The sequence below is a fragment of the Eurosta solidaginis genome, chromosome 2, assembly GCF_040869045.1.
Source record: "Eurosta solidaginis isolate ZX-2024a chromosome 2, ASM4086904v1, whole genome shotgun sequence".
NCBI classification, from domain to species: Eukaryota; Metazoa; Arthropoda; class Insecta; order Diptera; family Tephritidae; genus Eurosta; species Eurosta solidaginis.
This window is the reverse complement of record NC_090320.1, coordinates 252,204,412-252,229,367: the sequence shown is the minus strand read 5'-3', so window position 1 is coordinate 252,229,367 and position 24,956 is coordinate 252,204,412. Positions and strand designations below refer to the sequence as shown.

Below are 24,956 nucleotides of genomic sequence, written 5' to 3'. Positions count from 1 at the left end.
CTGGAACCGTCGCCCACCCCGGCACCACTTTCGCATTACTTCAGGGTGGCGTTCCATATTTCTCATTTTTTAAGAGCCTACTGTTGTCCCTGCGTCCAGGTTCCCGCTATTTGCTCTGAGTGTCCATTTAATCACCACTGCTTCGCATGCGCATTTCTCTGCGCTCCCTCTCAGCATCCATCAGGCGTGTCATTACTATAAATGCCATTTTGCTCACTGCAGTCCAGCATTCTTTCCTGCTGCACATATGTGAAACTAAATTTCTCGTGGTAGGTTCCTCCCCAAAGACTCCATGCAAGGTGAGTCTTTCTTCGTGGAAACGGGGGCAGTAGAACATGACGTGTTCTGCGTTTTCTAACTCTGTGGTACACATTGGGCAATGAGGATCTTCCTCTATCCTACGCTTCCATAAATACTCTTTGAACCCGCCATGTCCACTCATTATTTGCGTGAGATGGTAGTTCAGTTCGCCGTGCTTCCGCTCATTCCATTGAGCTACGTTCCAAACTAGTGTGAAAGTCCAACGCCCTTTACTCGAGGCCTCCCACCGTTCTTGCCACTTAGCTATTGTTTGTGTCCTTGCTCTCTTCTTGTCTTCTTCAGATGGTCGCTCGATATTAGTGTTATACAGATCGGCCATTTCGCTTGCCAGTAAGTCCACTGGGATTTTCCGGGTTAGAACCAGGATCGCGTCGTCGGACACCGTCCGATAAGCACTTGCTATTCTTAAAGAAGCAAGTCGGTACGCTGCTAATATATATTTTTGATGGGTCTCTTTAGATCCATACCACACTGGTGCTGCGTATAGTATTATTGAGCTGGTTACTGTGGACAATAGCTGACGTATAGCTTCGCGCGGACCACCAATGTTAGGCATTATTCGCATAAGTGATCCATTAACTTTGGTAATTTTCTCCCCCACCGCTCTGAAGTGCTCTTTGAAAGTTAACTTAGAGTCAATGTGCACTCCTAAGTATTTTAAGGAATCCTTTGAGGTGATTTGATGATCCCCGACAGTTAAGACTAACTCGTTCGCCGACCGTTTGGAGCTTACTAATACCACTTCCGTCTTTTGGCTAGCCAACTCCAGTCCTGTATTGGTCAGCCATTCCTTTATTCTTGCTACGGCGTCATTACATAATGCTTGAAGCAGGTCCAGTTTCTTGGCCACTACTACCACTGCAATATCATCAGCATATCCCACAATTTGCGTGTTTTCTGGTAGATCAATCTTTAGCACCCCGTCATACATTACATTCCAAAGCGTTGGACCGAGAACAGATCCCTGTGGGACGCCTCCTGTGATTTTGTACTCTTTAGCTCCTTGATCCGTGTCAAAAAGAAGTACTCTGTCTTTAAGATAGCTACCTATAATTCTGCGTAAGTAAGCTGGAGTGCCGAAGCTTTGCAGCGCTGCCATTATCTGCATCCAGTTCGCAGTGTTAAAAGCATTCTTGATGTCCAACATAATCAGTGCACAGAACTTCCTTTTATTTTGGCCTCCAGAGATAGCTTCTCTAGCTATATTGACGACTGTTTGTATTGCATCTACGATGGATCTTGATTTGCGAAATCCATATTGACTATTCGATAAGCCACCTGGTCTTTCTAGAGTCAGCTGTAGGCGCTCACTAATTATACGCTCGAAAATCTTCCCTAGGGAATCCAGCATACAAAGTGGCCTATATGAGGATGGTTGGTCCGGCTGTTTACCACGTTTCAGCAATAGGACAAGTCTTTGTCGTTTCCACGGGCGAGGAAACACGCCTTCTTGCATACAGGCATTAAAAAGATCAGTAAATAATGTAGCCCTAGTTGTAATCGCGGCTTTAAGGGCTATGTTTGGTACTTCGTCGGGTCCTGGGGATTTGTTATCAGCAACTCTTTTTGCAGCGTCCAGCACCTCTTGCTCTGTAATTTGCGGAATTTCCGTACTTTCTAGATCCTCGCTTGGATAAGTCCAGCGATCTTGCGCCGGGAAAAGTGTTTCAACAATAATATTCATCAGTATCGTGCACGTAGGTTGCTGTGATATCGGTCCTTTAACTTTGGCCATCACAGTTCTGTAGGCTGATCCCCAAGGATCTAGGTCGACATTATCCAGCAGTTCCCTAAAGCATAACTTCTCGCTCTTTTTTATGGCATTTTTAAGTGCCTTTCTTTGTGCGACATAGGTGCTGTGTAGCTCTGCATATCGTGGTGATGAGCGTGCCCTCTGCGCTGTTCTTCGTGCTTTGTGGCATTTTCTACGCTCTTCCGCAATTTCGTCATTCCACCAATATACCGGAGTGCGCTGTGCTTTTCCGCGACTTCTGGGCATGGCAGCATCACATGCCATACATAGCAACTTAGTGATTTGAACCGACTGGTCTTCCGCATGCGATTCTCGTACTATGGCGTCCTTCCAGATAATGTCAAATATTTGTGGGTCGAAAAGGTGCTGTTTCCATTTCCTACTTTGTCGATGTCTTGCTGCTACCGTTCGTGGAGTTTCGAGCAGCTCTACGCTAATAGCTTTATGGTCGCTGTGTGTGTAGACGTTGCTTATGGACCATTTTGCTCGTCTTGCTATTTCGCTGCTAGCGAAGGTGAGATCTATAATGGATCGTCTGGTACCTGTATCGAAGGTATATATCCCTGGTTCATTTAGGAGTTCTAGCCTCAAAGAAGTAAGACTTTCGAGGAGAACTCTCCCTCTTTCGTTGGTTCGTCTACTTCCCCACACAGATGACCATGCATTGAAGTCTCCACACACTAAAAGCGGGTGTTTACCTCGTGCTTCAATGGTGATCCCGTATATCATGTCTTCGAACTCGGCGATGGTCATGCTCGGAGGGGCATAGCAACTGAAGACGTATATACCGTTGATTTTTGCCCACGTGAATCCTGCTACCGTTGGCGTCATAATTTCCTGTGGGAGAAATTTCCCTGGTGCCCAAATTGAGGCTTTCCCTGCTGAATCTGAGAGCCAACCCTGCTCCTGGCGATTTTTGTATTGTTCAGAGAGTACCACTATGTCATATCCTCCTTCATAGACTGTTTGGGATAATAGCTCTTGGGCTGCCTCGCAATGGTTTAGATTGAGCTGCAATACCCTCAAGAGACAGTCATTTTGCTGCCCTCTCGTTGTGGGCATTTAAAACTGCCTGCTGAATGTTGTCCCCCACATAGCGCGCATTTCGGTGCATTTTCGCAACTTGCAGCCTTATCACCTTCCTGGCCGCATTTCCTGCATAGGCTAGACCTATCTACAGTCTCCTTACATTTCTGAGCTATATGCCCGTAGCCCCAGCACCTATAACAGCGTTTTTCTTGCTTGAGCTCTCTAATTCGGCAGGAAACCCATCCTACCCGGATTCTTTGCGTATTAAGAACCGCCTTGGCATCATCCGCTGTAAGGCTTATAAGTGCCGACTTCGTGCCACTGTACCCTGTGCGTATGCTTTTTATGGCAGCCACATCTGGAAGTTTGATGTTGCATTGCTGGTGGAGGGCGTTGCAAATCTCCTCGGGCGTAGTAATCTCATCGAGATCTCTGCACTGTAGCGTGACCATTTGGGACTTTGTTATAACTTTAGCTGAGTCCTTTAGTACCGCTTCAATTTCTGCTTGGTACGCGCTTGTTTTCCCATCTTGCGATTTTTTCAGCTCTAGTAACAGCTCTCCTTTCGCCGTTCTTCTAATCGTTTTGACGTCATCACCCAGGGATTTTAATTCGTCGCATCTTCTCACTTTACGCAATATGTCGGCGTACGTCGCATCCCCCGCCTTGGAAATGATGATTGCATCCGGCCTAGCCTTAAGTGATTTTTTCTTGCTCTTCTTTTTGGCTAACTGCCACTCTCCCGTCTTTTGGGCTGCAGTTTCCTCTTTCCGCTCCGTCTTCTCTTGCGTTTCTTGCCGTCGTTTGTGTCCACCCACGTGCCCTGGTAAGACATCTTTTAGAGTAGTAGTGGGTTTTACCACGTTGTTCTCCTTGGTCGAGTACGAATTATTCCTCGGTCGCTTTCCTGGGGGTGATGGACTTCTATCCTTGGCGCATTCGCTTGCACGCAATTTATGTTCTAAATTCTTTACCTCTAGGGCCGACTCGATGTACAGCACTTTTATTACGGAGGCCAAGCGCTTGATTTCCGCGTGTATATTATTACGCCCTATGAAGAACTGCATCAAGTCCTCAATCGCCTTGCCTAGCTTGGTCATCTTTTTCTCTCCAGGGGGGTTTTGCTGATTTAACGCAGCTGACGCCTGCTTAATTAGCTCACTTAATAATGGTGTGCCCGTTTGAGCCTTGCTGTCGGAGTTCTTTTTGCAAAGCTTCGGTGTAGCACCCGGCGACAATGCTCCTTGCTTGCTTTCGGCCTCCGCTCCTTTGGGTTTCGTTACCACTTGCGACGAAATGTTAAGGCCCCCAGCCGATGGGCCACGCCCTTCTGGAGAGCGAGCTAGCTTCCTTCCTACAAATGGATTGAACGCCATTTCATTCTCCTGTGTTTGGTTTTTTATTTTAGTATTGTTGTTGCTCATCATTTATTTAATTGGGTCCCCACTTGAGGCCGCTATCTTGGTCCGAGTGTGCAGTTACCTATATAGATCCCGTGGTTGTCTATGCGAAGGCAGGGAGGCCACGTGAAGGTTGACGCAGTCCCTCATGAAGACTGCGTTCAGAGCCAGATCAGTATTAATCGGGAGGATCTCAACCGAACCTGCACCACCAACTTAATGATGACGGACTTTGAACGTACCCCAAGGCCTGCCAAGGTTTTAACGGGACGGAGACGAATGGGACATTAACCGGAAAGTCATTTCGACGGTGTGTCAAGCCGTGTACTGAGGTTTCCGAATGCCACATTCGCCAGCCCTTAACAAACATATCCGAGTCGTTGATTCCAGTATACCTTAATTAGGACCTTACTGGGCTCAGTCTTAATGTGACAATCACCTTAAATTTACAAATAATTTACCTCTTTACCTTCCTGAGTGTGTATCCCACGTCGTATAGTTGCCTCCCTATCTTGGGTAGGTATTCCCTCGAAGCAACCCCGCACTAGGCTGTGGATGCTTAATTCAGGGCGGCATCTACTCGCCCTGTCACTGGAGGTTCTCAGGGTGCTTTAGGCCTTTTAAACCAAACCCTCCTCACCAGCCGCTCTTGGTCGAGGGCTGCTTATTTGATATTCGCAGCTAACCTAATTAATAGGCCGTTCACTGTCCGCCAGCAGTGACCCCCTTGGCCTGAGCTCAGCCCAAAAAAACGGCGTCCGCCTATAGAACTAAGGCTCACTCCCTTTTAAAATACTCACTAACACCTTTCGTTTGATGCCCATATTGTGCAAACAAATTCTAGGGTCACCCCTGGTCCACCTTTATGGCGATATCTCGAAACGGCGTCCACCTATAGAACTAAGGCTCACTCCCTTTTAAAATACTCACCAACACCTTTCATTTGATACCCATACCGTACAAACAAAGTCTAGAGTCACCCCTGGTCCACCTTTATTGCGATACCTCGAAAATGCGTCCACCTATAGAACTAAGGCCCACTCCCTTTTAAAATACTCATTAACTCCTTTCGTTTGATACCCATATTGCACAAACGAATTCTAGAGTCACCCCTGGCCCACCTTTATGGCGATATCTCGAAACGGCGTCCACCTATAGAACTAAGGCTCACTCCCTTTTAAAATACTCACTAACACCTTTCGTTTGATGCCCATATTGTGCAAACAAATTCTAGGGTCACCCCTGGTCCACCTTTATGGCGATATCTCGAAACGGCGTCCACCTATGGAACTAAGGATTACTCCCTTTTAAAATGCTCATTAACACCTTTCATTTGATACCCATATCGTACAAACGCATTCTAGAGTCACCCCTGGTCCATCTTTACGGCGATATCTCGAAAAGGCGTCCATCTATAGAACTTAGGTCCACGCCCTTTAAAAATACTCATTAATACCTTTCATTTGATACCCATATCGTACAAACGCATTCTAGAGTCAACCCTGATCCACCTTTATGGCTATATCCCTAAATGGCGTCCACCTATAGAACTATGGCCCACTCCCTCATAAAATACTCTTTAATGCCTTTCATTTGATACACATGTCATACAAACACATTCCAGGGTTTCCCTCGGTTCATTTTCCTACATGGTTATTTTCCCTTATGTTGTCACCATAACTCTCAACTGAGTATGTAATGTTCGGTTACACCCGAACTTAACCTTCCTTACTTGTTAATATTAAACCTATAAAAAACCCGATTACTCGTCAATAAAAATGTACAACTTTTGTGAACGCGAGCATGTTTAAAAAATTTCGACTGTAAATCTATAACTCTTCACTATCGATTTCACATTATTCGATTACAAAAGTAGCGTTTAATAACAATTCAATAACTTTTAGATAACATATTGATAATCGATTATCGATAAACAATCGATAACTTTTCGATAAAAAATCTGTAATTCGTAGATAATAATTGCTGTCGAAAGTAAATATATAATACTTCGATAACGCTTCCACAACAAAAATTAACCAATTTCCTGCCGATAGAAAATTAGTAGCACGCCCAAAACCTGTCGCTAACAAACCTATCAATTATCGGAAATAAATTGATAACACACCTTTCCCTGCTTTGCTCTGTTTCATCTTGCCTTAGTTTGTTTAAGATAGTTAAGCACAGATGTTCTCGCTAGCAGAATTGCAGCCAATACAGCTGGCTCATTCTGAAAGCTTCGCCTTTGTCAATGAAGAATTTGTAACTGAACATCCGATTAAGTTTTTTAACAAAATTATCTTTCGAAATTTCTGCATACACCACTGCATCTGCAATGAGAAAAATTGCTAGTGTCTTCAGGAATGTTAGAGCGGCAGATAGGAAAATAGCGGCAAATTCGCTTCACTGATAATTCGCCATTCCATTCCTCCCATGAGACTATATGAAGGGTTCATCTAACAGCAGGGGCGAAATCAAATGCACAGGAACATTTTTTTTTTAATATTTAGTATATAAAATAAGAGTAACATACGTACAAACATACTGTGGCGAATATTAGCATTTCCATACATCACTGTCCTGCTAATAAATAAATATTATAACAACAATTGAGCAAGCAGCACACCTATGTACATAAACACATCGAAGCAAGCCGCCACACATACACATAACATACACATATGTAGTCAACAGATAAGGGCGAAGAAGAAAGAGAAACAATCACACATCACTTTATCATAAGCTAAGAGCAGAAGTTGTTACTCACACATACACATACACAAAGTCTACATCTTATTAGAAATATGCGAACTAGGCAGCTAAAAACTTTAAAAGCAGCGCAAGCTGAGGAATAATAGTCAGCTTGATTTTAGCACACTTTTAGTGAAGTACGCGAGTATTGTGAAGTGCTACTACTACAGTATAGTTGTAATTAATAGAGATATGTTGCTAAATATGCATTTCTTCAGCGACCTATTAATTCCTATAGAACATAATTTGTAAAAACTGGCTCGAGTTCCGGTGTATTATAAAACTGTTAAAATAACTAAATAATTAAATAAATGTAAGGCGCGATAACCTCCGAAGAGATCTAAGGCCGAGCTTCTCTTCCAATTTGCGTCGTGCTCCTCTTGATTTTCCGTACAAATTGGCCAGACGGGACCTACATGTTTTATGCCAACTCCGAACGGCATCTGCAAGGCAGATGAGTTTTCACTGAGAGCCTTTCATGGCAGAAATACACCGGAGCGCTTGCCAAACACTGCCGAGGGGCGACCCCGCTTAGAAAATGTTTCTTCTAATTGAAAATCGTTATTTCTAAAATTTTGATGTTGCTTTGCCCGGGGTGTGAACTCAGGCCATACGGTGTGATAGGCGGAGCACGCTACCATCACACCACGGTGACTGTTGAAATATATCGGGAAAAAACTAAAAAATTTGCGTTTTTTAATACACCGGACCTCGAGCCAGTTTTTACAAATTATGTTCTATAGAGATATTTTACTATACTGAATATATGAGTTATTTATTCGACATTCAGCGATTCGAACTATAGCAGAAATTGTAAAATAGTCAGGAATTTCGCAAAATAAGTTACAATACAAATGAAGCTAATGTTAAAAATACAATTAAATATATTTTGTCTTTACATTTTACTCTATATCCTTCTTTCTCTCACTTTCCCTCTTCCACTTTCCTGTAGTCTATTGGCATACGTGATCGCAGCAAAACAGTCGAATTATGGAGTGGGGTCGCTCAATACTGCCTACTTGTCGGCAATTATAATAGTGCAACGGCAATACTAGAAACACTGGAGTCACCACCAATAGCGAGACTGAAAATAACGGTAAGTAAAATAAACATAAATGAATTACCATTTAAAACACAATGGAAAATACAGAGCCGGCCAAGCGCTTATAATTAATTACCAAATGTCGAGGTCAACTATATACACAGCTATTTATAACGTACAACAAAAAATGTTATGCAAATTTTATGGGAAACCAACGTGAAGCGAAAATGTACCTACAAATTTGTGAAAATAAAGCAAAAACGCATCTAAACTTACTTTACATAACTAGTTTATCAATTTTGTGTAGTATACATAATGGAAATTAGCGTTAATTCAAATGCATAATTTATCAATATAAGAGTACATTTAAGCCACGCAGCATAGTAACAAATTTTATCTGACAAGCATTTAAAATGAAAAATTACCTATTTTGTGTGCACAGGTTATTATTTACTTATACGCGTGTACAGGGTGCATGAATTGAACTTTGAACCTTTGTGTTGACCCATATAAGCGCAAGCAATATTTTTTTGATAAATCAAACACTAATTGCCATTTTGCATTGTATGTGCAGACATCAGCAAGTAGGTGTAGTACAAAGTATTGGGATGCTGTATGGAAGAATACAGAATGTAAGCGTAAGTGTAGTCAGTACACTGCAGCGCAATTTGGTAACAATGAACGCGGTAGAGTTGATATGAGCAAATCAAACAGCAAATTGATGGGTGCTTCCTACAAGTTATGGACGAGTTATCGATTTTTTATCGACGAGTCATTGATTTATAATCGAAAAGTTACCCATGATTTATCTGGAAAATACCGATTTGTTTTCGGAGTTGTTGTTGTTGCTGTATCATGCAATATTGTCATTAATACTGTGACGAATATTAGCAACACTAAGCCATACTATCATCTCTAAGCCGATACTAAGCAGTCACTTGTATCTACATAAAGAAATTAATCATTATGTCTACACATATGTACATACAGCAGCGGAGAGATACTCACAAACGTATGCAATCATCAGCAAAGTATTTCTCACACATACACATGCATATATCTGGGACACTCACAAAAGTATGCAATTATCGCGCAAATTGCTATGCGATAAACTATAAACGTGCATCTGTAGTTTATAGCTGGTAAACAAGTAGTAAATTCTAGAACAATAAACGCCTAGAAGTATGCGAACGACACAGCAAAGAGTATAAAAGGAGTAAAAGCTGAGTAAGCGGTATCTGTTTGATTTAAGCACGCGATCAGTTGCGAAGTATAAGTGTTATTGTGAAGTATTTTCAAAGTAGTCTAATAAAGACCATTTTGCATTATTGAATATTGGAGTTATTTATTCAACAATTTAGCGATACAAGCGTTGGTAGAAGGTGTAAAATAAGCGGAGTTTCCCTGAAATTCGTTACAATATCGTATGACGGGAGTCCAAGTGAATTTGTAATTTCAACAGAGTTGGATCAAAGTGAGAGGAGAGTTAAAGGCATTAGTTCTACATTGCAATTAAAGAGATGGTTGGCGTCGTGTGGCGACACTTGCAAGCAGTTCATACATTATGGGTATCGGTGTTGATTCTGAATAAGTAAGAGTTTAACTTGTCACAGTATTCAGCTCGAAAATGAGTTTTGTGTGAAGAGCGTGACGAATGATTTCCACTTCTACGAGTTCAGGTTATTCATCTTAAAGAATGGGGTTGATGGGCAATTCCTGGCCCGACGTTTTTTTTTTTTTTTTTTTTTTGAACATCAGCGAGGACCTGTTTGTGTTTTTTTTTTTTTTCTACGTACGACTGTATTCTCAGGTTCCATATTTCCTCATAGTGCTAGCCTTTTTAGCATTTGCGAGGTGGGGCTTGTGCACTCAGATGATTGTTGGAATGCCAAGGTTTCTGTGTATTGAAGAGAAATTGTTTGCTCAGCATTTCATTTTCTCCCCAATGTAACCCCATTTAATTTTTTCTTCGAACTTTCACGGAAAATTTATTTATTATTTGTCAAAAATTTGTAAATTTTTTGTCAAAATATTGAAGATTATGAATGGAAAAAATATAATTTTGTTATTAAAAAGCTAACGGTTTATTTTTTAAAGATAATTATTTGTTATTAATGTGCTACCAACTTATTATTGGCATTTTATCGATTAACTATCGATAATTTATCGGTTTTTTAACAAAATTTTTACGATTTAATATTAGAAAATTATCGATTTTTTATCGGAGTGTTATATATTTGTTATCTACAACTTATCGGTTTGTTATGTAATATGTACCGTAGGAGCGCATAAGGTTTCTGAGCGCCTGGTGCTTAGTAATGCTCCAAACTTTCGTAGGTTTTATGATTATTAAGAATATCTCTCGCGATTTCCGTTCTGCAAAGTATGTAAAAATATGTGACTTCACGCGATGTGATCATCAGCTTGGGCAGATAGTGGTTTAAGTGGCTTCGAGATTTCCCGCGATAAGGCATGCTTAACGTCATGTAAGTGCAGACCAAACCCCACATAGCCCAAGGTTTAAAGCCCAACCAAATTGTTACCAACGCAAAAGGTGCCAGTACCAGAGAATAATGGATTTATAACGGACAAAGGGCTGCTTATATGTAGTTATTTGTAATATTTTTTCTGAATATATTTATTTACTTATTTATTTATTTAATTTCAAAAGTAGTCTAAAGTTCTTTTGGAAACTATCAGTCAGGTTTAGTGAAGCGCGTAAAATTTATACACTCAAACTAGTTACGGCATACTACTGGGATCTATATGACTCGTAAGGCATACGAATTCAAAACTGCATACAAATTTTCAATTTTCGTGGTACCAAAGGATCAGTGGAGAAAAAATTTGGTGCTGTTATCGAGCACAGCGCTGAAATGGAATCAAATAAATAAGGAGGGAAACAAGAATACGTAAGCATTTGATGAAATCTTAAGCTTCTAACTAATTATAATCGGACAGAAATTACGACCGATCTCATCCATTATGTGCAATATACGAAAGATAATGACGAAATTTGAAGCTTCAATCTGATAAATTGACGAAGTTATGACAAAAAATATCTTTTCTACAAAACCGGTTTTATGGGGGATATATGCTATAGTGGTACGATCCGGCCGGTTCGAGATATCTAAAAAATTGAGCGACTAGTTTTTGTTCAAACAGACAGACGGACCAACGGACATGGCTAAATCAAATCAGCTCTTCATCCTTATCAATTCAGTATACTTATAAGTGGGCCTATCACTTCTCCCTTAAGGACTTACAATATTGAGATTCGTGAAAAAACTTGATTTACGATTCCATTTTCAAGAAAGGTATAATTAGCTCCAATGCTACACTATAATAAAAGGTTCTGCTAAGGTCTTTAGAAAAGTCGAACAGAATGGGAAACATGCCAGTAATTGATCTAAAGACTCACACTGAGTTACAGAATTAATAAAATCCATGTGGCTGCGAACCTGGTTCTAATGCATCAAAATGAGAAAACTTCAGTAGGTGGCGCCATATGTGAGATATTAAGACGTTACACGTTGTTTAGTGCAAAAATTATGCAGGGTGTAGCACTAACCGAGACTTGAAATTTTATCAGCAACTTTTAAGTCGCCAAGGATTTTGAAAGTGTTGCAAAAACCAATAGAATTAACTTTTACCCGTAAAAGTGACTGCTTGCGTGACTTTGATATTAACAAAGTGCTAATTTTGAATCTAGAGGATCTTGCAATACAATGTTATGAGACTTTCTTTTGAAATCACGGATGATTCTTAGGAGGCTCCCGTATGAGTTGAAGCATTTTTCAACTTACAAAATTGTTCAAAATCAAAAGCAGAGCAAACAAGTAGGTTGGAGAAATATTTCAGGCTCGGTGACAAAAACACATGGAGGAGAAATGTCTGAAACTTTTTAACGGCAGCTTTGCTTTATGGTTTTCGAAGCTTTTAAATTTTGTCCTTCTACGCGCAAAGAAACATAAAAAAATTTAGAAACAAGTTTTTCGATTATAAAAGTTTTTCTAAGCGGGGTTCGCAGTTATGTGACAAACACTCCGGGTATATTCCTGCCATGAAAAGCTTCTCACTGGAAATTCATCTGCCCTGCAGATACTACTTAGAGTAGGCGTAAAAATGTAGGAGCCAGGAGAAGATTGTAAGAGCACTTTGCATTTATCTATTTATCCCAATTTTTAAACAAGCTATTGTGTCAACGCACACTGGTCGGTCTTATTTGGAGTTGGGTGCCAAAAAACACTTCCAGTAGAGATATCAACGTTAAACTTTGATCAAGGCTTTACAAATATATCAGAATTATTCTTTCATAAAATTGGTGCGGGTGATACCTTCATTCCGACCCTCAACCACCCACTTTCACCGCATGCATACAAAAAATAAAGAAAATTGATAAGGTGTGTCTATCCGAAATACAATGTTTAATAGGATTAAATGAAGAAATTAAAGTTATTAAAAGATCTTACATACATAACAATAACAATACAACAAACATACACAAAAGTTTACATTTGCATATCGTCGACTGGATCAAATAATGGCGTATGTTACATGTAAGCACATATAACATACGACAATAATTTATCAGGGTGACGCTATCTGAAAACTATCGCAAAACATAGTTAGTGGCAGAAAGTGGCAGCTGATATTAACAACTTAGAATCTCAAAACTCTGACTAATAATAGGATTTAAGACCCAACGTGAGGGTACGTTAGGAACCCAACTAAAACTTTAAATGAATTGAAATATTTTTTTTTTTTTTTAAACACTAATAAAGGCACTGGTGAAATTTTAAATAACAAAAAAATACAACAAGATAAATACACTCGAATTATTTCAAAATGTACCAAATACTTTTGACTTCAATATTCTTTATTCCTAGCTTGCTTACACTGCAAAAACCAACTAATACCATAACCTTGGTTTTGAAGCTATACTTAGTTCAATTCCAATACAACCAAAACAAATATACCTATTAAAAGGCTGTTTTAATGGCGGCCACCGTGGTGTGATGGTAGCGTGCTCCGCCTACCACACCGTATGCTCTGGGTTCGCACCCCGGGTAAAGCAACATCAAAATGTTAGAAATAAGGTTTTTAAATTAGAAGAAAATTTTTCTAAGCGGGGTCGCCCCTCGGCAGTGTTTGGCAAGCGCTCCGGGTGTATTTCTGCCATGAAAAGCTCTCAGTGAAAACTCATCTGCCTTGCAGATGCCGTTCGGAGTCGGCATAAAACATGTAGGTCCCGTCCGGCCAATTTGTAGGGAAAATGAAGAGGAGCACGACGCAAATTGGAAGAGAAGCTCGGCCTTAGATCTCTTCGGAGGTTATCGCGCCTTACATTTATTTTTTATTTATTTACTAACGACACATTTGGTGACAAACTTTTCATCTTGATTTTTTTTTTTTTTTGGCCTATGTAACCGTCCAGTGTGCAACGGACGGACGGAAATAACAACTTTTTCGAAGCTGATAATTTTGATATAAATAATTCTATAAATTTTCCGTTTGCTTTATGCCTACAACCGCTATTCAACCAAAGTAATAATTCCCATGTGTACAAGTACACGCTGCGTGTGCAGAAATTATTTATCGCATCACCCTGTACGCAGCCTATCTAAGCATATAGCAGAACCAACACACTAGAAAAATTTTGGTATAGCAATTTTCAGACGTATTTTATTTAAATTGGTTCTAACAAATTTCATTAGTGCGTAATTGTGCGCATCCGCCTTTATGGCACGCAACCATAATGTGACAACGTTGCCTAGCAAAATCATAGTTCAGTACAAATTTTTTGAAGTTTAACTGAAAATATGATTTTGCTGTGCTTTCCTTTCCATGACTTTGTGTGCCTGGCATAATTAAATTTTACAAACTACCAAAATAACAACAACAACGTTAGTAATAATAATAATAATTATAAATATGCGCCTAGCAAAACTTTGCTACTAGTTTAGCATTTCGGCCTTCAAACGTCCATTCAACGCTCCTCCTACTAACTACCTAACTAAAATCGACCATTTTCTAATTAAATAGATTATGCTATGTTGTGTGTAAACAGCGTGTCAAAAATGTTTAGCAAACAACAAGTAAATATTTAATGGATCGTAGCTGCTAAAGCACACCTACGCACACATACAAATAACCGCTTTTATATTTATTTACATTTCAGTAATTTACCTTGCCACTCAATATGTTCCGTTGATATAAAACTGCTGTAAGTAGGAGGATTTCCGTCAGCACATTATTTTGTTTTTTTATACCTTTCATTAACATGAAATGGTATATTAACTTTGGTCCTATGTTTGTAACGTTGAGAAATCTAGAAGATAGACTCACCATTGCGACGAACTGAGTTGTCCGTCTGTCCGTCCGTCTGTCTGTTTGAACGCAAACTAGTCCCTCAAATGTTTAAATATCTCAATGAAATTTGGCACAAGGCTGTATTTTTGCATTATATTAGACATTTGCCGGATCCGGTAGAATAGGACCACTATAACATATATCTCCCATACATTCGATCGTTCAAATAAGACGATTTTGGTCATTCCTGCCGCAATTTGGAAAGTATAAACTTGAACCTCGCTGATATATATTCTAATATATCACAGAAGATATCATGAAAAAATCACTTTGATCGGAGCTATATATAGTATATATCCCATACAACCGATCGTTTAGATAGAAAGGTTTTTGGCAATTTCTCCCTTAATTTCCAACATAAAAACGTTAAACTTGGTGACATTTATTCTAATATATCATAGAAGATTTCCCGGGAAAAATCACTTTGATCGGAGCTATATGTATATAAGATATACCTATCCCATACAACCGATCGTTCAGATAGAAATATTTTTGGCCATTTCTCCCTTAGTTTCCAATATAAAACGTTAAACTTGGTGAAATTTATTCTAATATATCATAGAAGATTTTCTGTAAAAATCATTACGATCGGAGCTATATATAATATATATCCCTTACAACCGATCTTTCAGATAAGGGGGTTTTTTGCCATTTGTTATTTTATACTAGAAGACCCGGCAGACATTGTTCTGCCATAAATATGGCCTATCTGCATACATTTTAATGAGCTTTTTCCGTATAACTCTGCCCTCCCGCCCTCTTCACTTTTTCCTAATCCTTTTATTCACTCCCCCTCCGTCTTTTTCGCTTCATCTATCTCCATCTTCGCCGCATTCTCGGTCTCCTTATCCTCCTCTCTTTTCTCTTCTCTCAAGTTCTTCTAATTCTTCTTCATCCCTTATTGCCAGTCCCAGAGGGTGGTATGTAATTTGTTCCAGTCCCAGTCCCAATCCCAGTCCCACTCCGAGTCTCAGTCCCAGTCCGTCTCTGGTCTACTTCCCGGAAAGAAGGATTGTAAATACTAATATTACTAATATAGGCAAATTTATATACCAAATTTCAGGCAAATCGAATAGGACGTATGTAAATAGGTATGTTTGAACAAAATCTACCGAGGCATCTCTTCAAACACCGGCGACCAACTAACACACATTTTAGCCTTTCTTTTAATATATATAGATTTTTATTTTTCACACTACCACTATAATATTAAAACGAAATGCAGATATTAGTTACTTTTGGAATTCGGCTTAAAAATTGCACATGGAACAACTAAAGACTCTCCTAAATTAAAAAAATGTCTTAGTACCTCAAATCGCGGGCCCCCTCAGAAACCCCCCCCCCGCCGGCCCTGGTGATGTGCTATATATATATATCTATGTATGTATGTAAAGTTAAATAAGCACGTGCACAAACATATCCATACCCTTGAAAAGAGGTGCACCACTGCGTATACGTAACATTTTATTATTACGTATAAAGAAATAAAAAAATTTGCAATAAAATAATATTGCGACTATAAATTGAGATATAAACTATCCTATGTCTCAAGTTAGATCAAACTACACACGGGGTGCAAAACAAATTCAAAATCGGTTCAGTAGTTTAGGAGTTCATTGCGGCCGAAAATGTTGTGACACAACATGTTTTTTATATATTAAGATTTATCTTAAGAATCGTTTAGGTATGTACATCTGTTCACTTATCTTATACATCCGATTATTTGAAGATTACGTACGGGATAAGATTATTGTTCAGCCTCATTAATGAAAGGTATGAAGACAGTCCTGTCCTTACTTGTTTTTTTTTTTTTTTTATAACGTTGATAAACAATACATACATAAGTACTTGTACAAATACATTTTAGTATCTGTAGCACTTAAGCTGAAACCTGAGATTTCCGCAATGAGCACGCCTTTTCCGTTATCACAACACAAGCACTCACTTTTGACCCAGCCAGATATTAATAATTTTCATTTCCCTTAACTGTAAGCGGGTAAGTTGAATGCGTATTGTGCTAGGCAAGCGCCAAGGGCAGACGTAATGGTCGTATGCGTAATATACTTGAGTAGTGTATTTATACCCACTTGTAGTTAATCAATTTTGCAGAATTTTGACAAGCAAATCTATATTTATAAATCTTATAAAATTAAGTCGCTAAATATGGTTGTAACACAATCACTACACACGGAATGCTCGGATTTTGAAACGGTTTTATACATTTGAAAGCTTAGCTACTTGAAATGGATATTTACAATATAATTTGAAAATATATATTATAGGGGTGTGACAAACGCCAGAATATAGCAAAAAATCATTAAATTTTTTACACAGCTCTCAGTTCAAATTGTATTTATCGATTGGAATATTTCTTCTTAGTAATAAAACTTTAAAACATTTAACTTCGTTCTGCATAAAAAAAGTTACAAATTCCTTTCTAATCTGAGGAAATTTTTTAAACAAAAATAACACTTTTTCCAAAAAATTGCGGTGCATGTGTTTGTTCGTTTTGAACTCTGTGCGCGTTAACCTGGGCCGATATGTATGGACGAAAGTTAACCGAATCACGCCATCGATTTTTCGATAGGATTTGGGCTCAGGAAGAAAAGTTACACTACTTATACCCAAAAAAAAAAATTATTTTCGAGCCTGCGAAAAAAAAATGGCGAAAGGATAAATTTTTCGACCAAAACACTCGCCAAAAGCTAAAAAATATTGTTTTTTTTTTTCCAAAAAACTGTTATCGCCAACGTTTTTAAAACAGTTTTTTGGTCGAAAAATTGACCCTCTCGCCATTTTTTTTGTCGCAGGCTCAAAAATTATTTTTTGGGTATGGGTTAGTGGAACTTTTTTTTCCTGATCCCAAATCCTATCCAAAAATCGATAGCGCGTTATCGGTTAATAAATCTACCCAGTCTAGTGCGCATACTTGCTTTAAATGGTATCTATGGATCTATGTATGTTTTTCATTTCATACCAGCATGACATATGAATGTACATATTTGTGCGTGTCGCCAAGTTAATTCAACCTAAATGGTTAAGAGTTAAGTTTAAACATTTCGCTAAAATTCTTAAATAAAAGTTCAATTCTTTTCGCTGTTCAATTTTGTTCAAAAATTTGGCATTTCGGCAGCCCTTTTCCTAGACTTGGACCGTAGCTGGGACTGGGAATAAGATATGGAAAAGAAGAAGAAGAACTATAAAAAAGAGAAAGAAGGAAGAAGAAAGAGGCTGAGAAAGAGATAGAGTTAGACGAAGATGGGGAGATGGGGAGATAGGGAGTTAGGTATACATGGAGAGAAAAGAAGTGGGGGTTTGCAAAGATGTTTGTTTATGAATTCAACCAGAGCCTTTTTGGCTCCTTAACAACAGAGTCCTTTCTATTGCCACAGATAAGATATTGCTAAACGCTTCACGATGTCTAGAAAGGCAGCCAAAGCAAACTCTTTGTGTTCTTGGGATTCCTATATTTTTCTTGGGATTCCTCTAATTGCTTCACATTCGAAAGGAGAGCCATGACATGCTTTTACAATAGGCGTGCTGTGAAGCCTGAAAAATCCTTTCCCGTAGGTACACATCCTAACTCTAGTCTATGATTGTACTTCTGAGATTTTGTAACATGGTATATTATGCTCAACTTCACCCAGTGTATGTTATACTTGCTTTGCACATGTCTTTCCTTTCTACTTGCTACTTATGTAAGGGATCATATTTTAATGGAAACTACGTGTAAACGTGTTGAAATAATAATTTGTCATTCATTAAATGTGCTTACAAACATAGCTAAACAGCAGGGTGCTTAGCTTATTATGCTACATTATTTTCGCATATATATACATACATATATATGTTTGTAGGTAAAAATCATCATGCCCCTTAAAAATAACTTGCACTTGCTGTAAGTAACTTACACTAATACATATACATATATGGATATAATATATCTTCATCCTTAGACTTTTGTTATTTCAGTGTGACTTTCATATGCAAATTACTACAAGATTTGAAGGCCACTTAAAATAAATGGTCTGATCTAGATAATCAAGGACATAATCGGCGCCGTAATGTAGGTTATTCTTTTATTATACGCTTCATTCAGATAACTTAGGCCCCGTTTTTCAGTACAAGTTCAACACAGTTTGTGAGTTAAAATACGCTTAAACTTATTGTACAGTCTTTCATCCCACTTTAACTGAAGTTTAAGCTGATCTTAAGCAGCCGATATGGCAGGGATATTTGCGTTCGTTTGAAAAGGCGTCCAATATACCCAACAAGCACTTGGGCTTGAGCACCATTAGAGCTCATGTTGATTATGAAGCTTCTTAAATCTTAAGTGTTGTCTCGAAACAGTGGCTTAACTTGTGAATCATAGCGTACTTACAAAAGAGGAAATTTTTCATACAGCAAAATTATGCTATTACGTGAAAAAATGATAGTTCAACACTTGTGGTTCTCTAACTTAACTCAAATGTAAGATTTCAATGCTACAGTATTTTCACGAAAATAAAATAAAATATTTTATTTTTGATTAATTGCGCTTCATTACTGCTATCAACCAGGTGTTTATTTTTCACAATAAACAGATGTTGGATTTGATGGTACCACCTTGGAAATTTTTTTCAACTCCACCTCAACTCGATATACATTGTAGGATGTCTACTGGAGAAATGTGTTGAATATTAATTTGAGAACTTTACATTTCTTAAAGTCTCTCAAGGGTTGGATAATAAATTAATAGTGATAATAACGTTGGAGGCGAACTCCAAATTTTTCGAAATATCTCAAAGTTTGAATAGTGATTGGAGAATGAAGTCAGATATCAAGTCGAGCACTATCTGGTTTAAGAATAATTGAATAAAGATGTTGGATACCACTTCCGGAACTAGATATATATTTCGCAGGAGAAATATTTTTTCATGTGTGTTGGGTAAACAAAATCCAGCTGTTGCCATCTCTACAAATTATCTAGATAATAAAAAACCAAAAAAAAACCTACCCCAAAGGCGACCTTAAACTGTGAGTAGCTGAGTGTTTTAACTGGAGTTTAAATTTGACTAGAGTTTAATCAAACTTAGTTTAAGCTTAACTTAACCAACTACTGAAAAACCGGGCCTTAGAAAAGTGCTTATATATTAAAGATTACATTTTTATGACAAGTTTAACTTTTGCAATTTCAAAATATACTCGTGTTCAATTTTAACAGCAAAGTTTTAAGCGGGAAGTAAATATTTAAAGTAAAACTTATAGCGATTCAAAATTGTTAACTGAATTATGAAGCATAAGAATACGGAAACCTAACATATTATTGAAGATACAAAATGCTAATACGAAAGCTTAAAATTGACAAAGATAAACGCTTTGAAGTTTTAAGCTACTTAATTTCTTTTCTTTGAAATAAAAAAATCTAATGAAAATTTTCAAGTAATGACGTACGTATTTTTGGTTTTGAGCGTTGTAAAGAAGATTACGCCCATTGCTCCCACTTCGAAATATTTGTTGGCAATGGAGCTTAAAATTTGCTCTACCAATCTCTCTAAACTCAGTGAAGGCATTAGTGGAAGTAAATGACGTTAGTGCCGTTCCTGTCTAAGTTGATTGAAATATTATTCTGTTAGAGGTCTCTGTTTGCGCCGCCTAGAGTATACAACTACTATGAAAAGACAAGAGAGATTAAAAAAAAATCTGATAGCATTTTTCTTCGGTAACTGCGCTTCTCTTATCTCTTCGCTCTAGAGCAACAATAAAAGTGGATTTTGGCCCAAGACGAGACAAGACACGTGTACGCCCATGCTTACAAGATAGTGAAAGAAGGACGGTCTCCAGTATACTGTGCTGATCCGAAAATAAGCAGATCCTACAAAAGCTTTCAGATTACTGCAGCATTTTTCAGACGAAAGAACCGTAACCAAAGCAAAAAAATACTGGGAGAATATATGTAGCTTAAACTGCAGCCGTGTAAACTTTTCTATTGTCAGCCAAGCAGCAACTAACGCACTCATCTCGCATAACACAGCATCAAAAAGTATATAAAAGTGAAAATACTCCTGGGAAGCAATCGACACAAGGAGAAGAATACATCTATATTCGACCCCAGAGTTAAGTAGATGCCCCAATTAGATTAGGTGGGATTAATAGAATAAGAGAGGTGCACATGATCCACTAAGTGTGAAAGGTGTGAATCCAAGCGCGGGGCCGTAAAGTGTCTAAGATTATTTATAGTTCTTACACCCTTAGACTAACAAAGTTACTTCTGCTTCTATCATTGAAAAGAGAAGACTGTATACTCGTAACGGGTATTCTGACTGGACACAGCTTTCTGGCATCACACTCCTTTATAATAGGCCTGATCAGTGAGGGCAGATGCAGAAATTGTGGGTTGGTAAAGGAAATGATCGTGCACGTTTTGTGTTCATACCGTACGCTTGCCAGGCTAAGATCCTAGCTGTTAGAGTTGATACAGCTGTCATACCTAGAGCCGCAAGTGGCATATGTTATGGAAAGCTTCTAGTGTGTGCCACTATTCTGGTGTTTTTTTGAAACATAGGTCCTTTTTTATAGGTTTTTTTAAAATGGTCGTTAAACGGTCCTCATGGATTGGTCAGTTCAACCAAACATAACCTTACAAAACAAGTAAGGAAGACTAAGCTCGGGTGTAACCGAACTTAACATGCACAGCTGAGAGCTATGGAGACAAAATAATGGAAAACCACCATGTAGGATAATGAACCTATGGTAACCCTGGAATGTGAGATTCTTGAGATTCTTGAACTGCGCAAGCATAAGGCAAGCCAGCGATGGTGAACACACAATGCTGGAGAATTTTCATTCGTTGCGCGCTGTGCCCGACAATGCGAGCATAATTCCCAGTGTGTTCATAGACACATATGAATAAAATGATTTGTCAGAATACAGCAGGCACACTTCTCCTTAGGTAAGTGAAGTGCATGCCGGCCGCCATTGGCAGTCGACAAGGGGTGCCCTTTGGGTTAGGATGGTGCGTTACAAGGTCGGTTCCATCGATGGTGCGCCCCTCACTACCTATCGGACGTCCTGCCGATTTACCTCCATTTACTGTGAGTAAGACGGGATTTAAACCCCTTATTACTCACAGGAATGCCAGTGGCAGACTGCCCGATCCAATATAAATACATATATTCTAGGGACCTTTGGGTCGACCGGGGGTAAATTTACAAGGTCGGTTCAGCCGATGGTACTACCACCCCCCGTTCTATTGGGCAGCCCTAACAGTTTTTTCATCATGCGCGGATATAAGGCTCAGGTAAGAGGGGAACACGTCCCAATGCCTGCGGCGGTACAAACTCCCCTACTACCCTAGCCGAGTACCCGAGCCAATATATTGTAGTCATAACCATCCCGAGTTTAGCCACCACCGTTGTCATAGCTATTTGGTGAGAACTACCGTCATTCAATAATCTCTCCTCGGGCGTGATCATCACTGCCGCCGTCATCACCCCTTGGCGAGAGCCACCGTCATTCAATACTCTCTCTTCGGGCGTGATCCTAACTACCGTCGTAACTACCGTCGTTTACGGTCGTCTTCACCATCCGACCCACCGCTAGCTAGTATTCTATCTCTCTCTGCGGAGAACCGTCGTCCTTGGATCGTAATAGTCGCAGCGACTTTATCTAGGAAACATCTCTCTCTCTCTCTCTATTGGATTCAAGGTTGTGGATATTCTAGCCTGAGAGCCGCGTGTGTGTGTACGAAATCAAAACACAAATTTATATATATTTATAGGAAGTGGGACCTCCATCCGACTCTGGATTGACTTGAGTATACTTCAGCCTTTGACCAAACCCATCTCATAGTACAAAAAGTAAGAATTTACGAACACTTATACATACATTGAAAATGTAGCAAGAGCCACAGCCAACATAATGATGGACGCAACGCAGCTCAATGCAAGGCATTGATAGCCTTCATTTATGCTCCAGCCAAGCAAAATAAACAAAGCTGGTGTAAATTAAAAGATGAATGGTTGCTCTAGCGAATAGCAAATCGGGATGCCACTGTACCGGGCACTTAGTTGGCAAATTTACATTAATATATACGTAGGTACTTAGATCTGTATCTTTCTCAGACTCTACGTGCTGATGTTGGTCTTTCAGAAGGAACGCCCACAGATACCAAAAATTCTTGGTTTAAGTATCAAATAAATTACTTAATTAAATATTAGAAGGACGCTGAAAGTGTTTTATGTTAATTTGGGGAAAGTAAAAGTGCAGCAGGTTTCAAAAAGGGCTAGAAAAGTTGTAAATACTTTAAGCATGACCACCAGGAGATGTGTGTAATATTCATTAACTTATTTTTATTTTATGGCCTAAATTTTCTCGAATTCATTGTATTTCCACTGATTAGATTTTCGTACTAATCAAATTGTTGCATTCTTATTTAATTGAACCTAATTTTCATGTAATACATGTCGTATGTGTAACATATGTAACTCTCCCAGGGCAGGCAAACAAACTTTCGTGATAGAAAACTTACTAATTGATGTTTTGAAGACTTTAAAAATAAAAGATTACCATAGCAGCCCATATAACAGATGGACATCAAATTAGTTATCAATTTTTAACTCCAGTTTCTGATGACGTCCAAAGCAGAGGAAATCGGAGCTTTGATTTAAAGGTGTGCATTTGATGACACAAATATGAAAATTTTCGATACTACACTGCCGTCCAGGGATGATTCCAAATCAACGCAAGGGGTCGGGTCTGCTATTTGCTGTGTCGATCCAGAAATAAATAGATTATGTAGCTTGCTAGAACTCTGCAGTGTCTTTCAAGCTAAAATTCTAGCCTTGAAAAAAGCAGCAGAAATTCTGGAGGAAATGTGTTTAAACTGCAGTTGCGTCGATGTATATATTAATAGACTATCATTTCACACAAACCTTTAACAAGAAGCGTCCTGGAATGCAAAAAAAGCATAATAGAGACTTCGTTCTAGCCAGACCATACATCTTTACTAGGTCGCAGGTCATAAAGGGATAAAAGGTAACGAGAAGGCAGATGCGTTGGCAATGGAGGGTCCAGCACCCTCGTTGAGTCGACGGTGGATGTCCTAGTCCATTTGCGAAAAAATAAATTGGAACAGGAGTTGCATATGTGATCCAGAAGGCCATGGGCAGAAGCGCGTTGCTGCAGAATTTGTATACCATTTGCAAATCCTACGACATTAAACTAACAAAGTTGCTTATATCTCTTAAGAGAGAAGACTGAACTCTCAAAATGAGCATATTAACTGGACACTGCCTTCTGGCGTCACATCCCTATAAGTTGGGCATCGTCAGTAACACTAGATGTATTAAGTGCGAACCACGACAAGAAACAGTTGGGCACGTCTTGTTTTGTGCCCTGTGCTCACCAGGTTAAGGTTCCAGCTACAAAAGGCGACAGACCTGCCAGATCTCGAGTCAGCTATTAAGCTAGGTTATAGAAAATGTTTAGTATTTGCCAAGAAGACAAAGTTATTTTATAATATATGTCTTGGTAGCTAGTTGGGGTCTTTAATATTTTGTTGTGAACTCTGGTGACACTATTGATACAATCAGTCTATGTGGGGTCTTTATTGACAACCTAACCTAACACTTACATCCTTATAAAGAGTAAAGTAATCTTTTTTTACTCTGCTGAGCCGTGCTTACAGAGTATATTAATTTTGTTCGCATAAAGTTACCCCGTAACGGCATAAACTAATCGAGACAAATATAGACTCCTATATACCAAAAAGATCCGGACGAAAAAAGATATGCGTTTAGCAACGCCCGTCCGTTTGTCCGTCCGTCTGTCCGTAAACACGATAACTTGAGTAAATTTTGAGGTATCTTAATGAAATTTGGTACATGAGTTCTTGGGCTGTCATCGCAGGTCGTTATATAAAAGGAGCTAAATTGTAATATAACCATGCCCACTTTTTCGATATCGAAAGTTTCGAAGAACCGAAAAAGTTCGATAATTCATTACCAAAGATGGATAAAGTGATTAAACTTGGTAGGTGGGTTGACTTTATGACGCATAATAGAAATTAGTAAGATTTTGGACAATGAGCGTGGCACCGCCTACTTTTAAAAGAAGGTAATTTAAAAGTTTTGCAAGCTGTAATTTGGCAGCTCAATATGTAATGTTCGGTTACACCCGAACTTAGCCTTCCTTTCTTGTGTTTTTTTTTTTTTTTTTCAAAAAATAGTCATTTAAAATAGCGTCAAATTCTCGTAGAAAAAATTGAAATTAGAACTTTCTTCTTACATTGATAGAAAGATCACATCTCAGT

At 38.8% G+C, this 24,956-nt stretch overlaps 1 protein-coding gene across 1 annotated transcript in view; it reads left to right on the top strand.

Annotated features, from left to right (window-relative positions):
- LOC137241836 (uncharacterized) overlaps positions 1-24,956 on the top strand; it is a 514,945-nt gene that overhangs the window by 140,739 nt on the left and 349,250 nt on the right. The window contains exon 8 of the mRNA XM_067769217.1: positions 8,204-8,347. Within this exon, the coding sequence (XP_067625318.1) occupies positions 8,204-8,347 (144 nt within the window). The remainder of the gene's footprint in view (positions 1-8,203; positions 8,348-24,956) is intronic.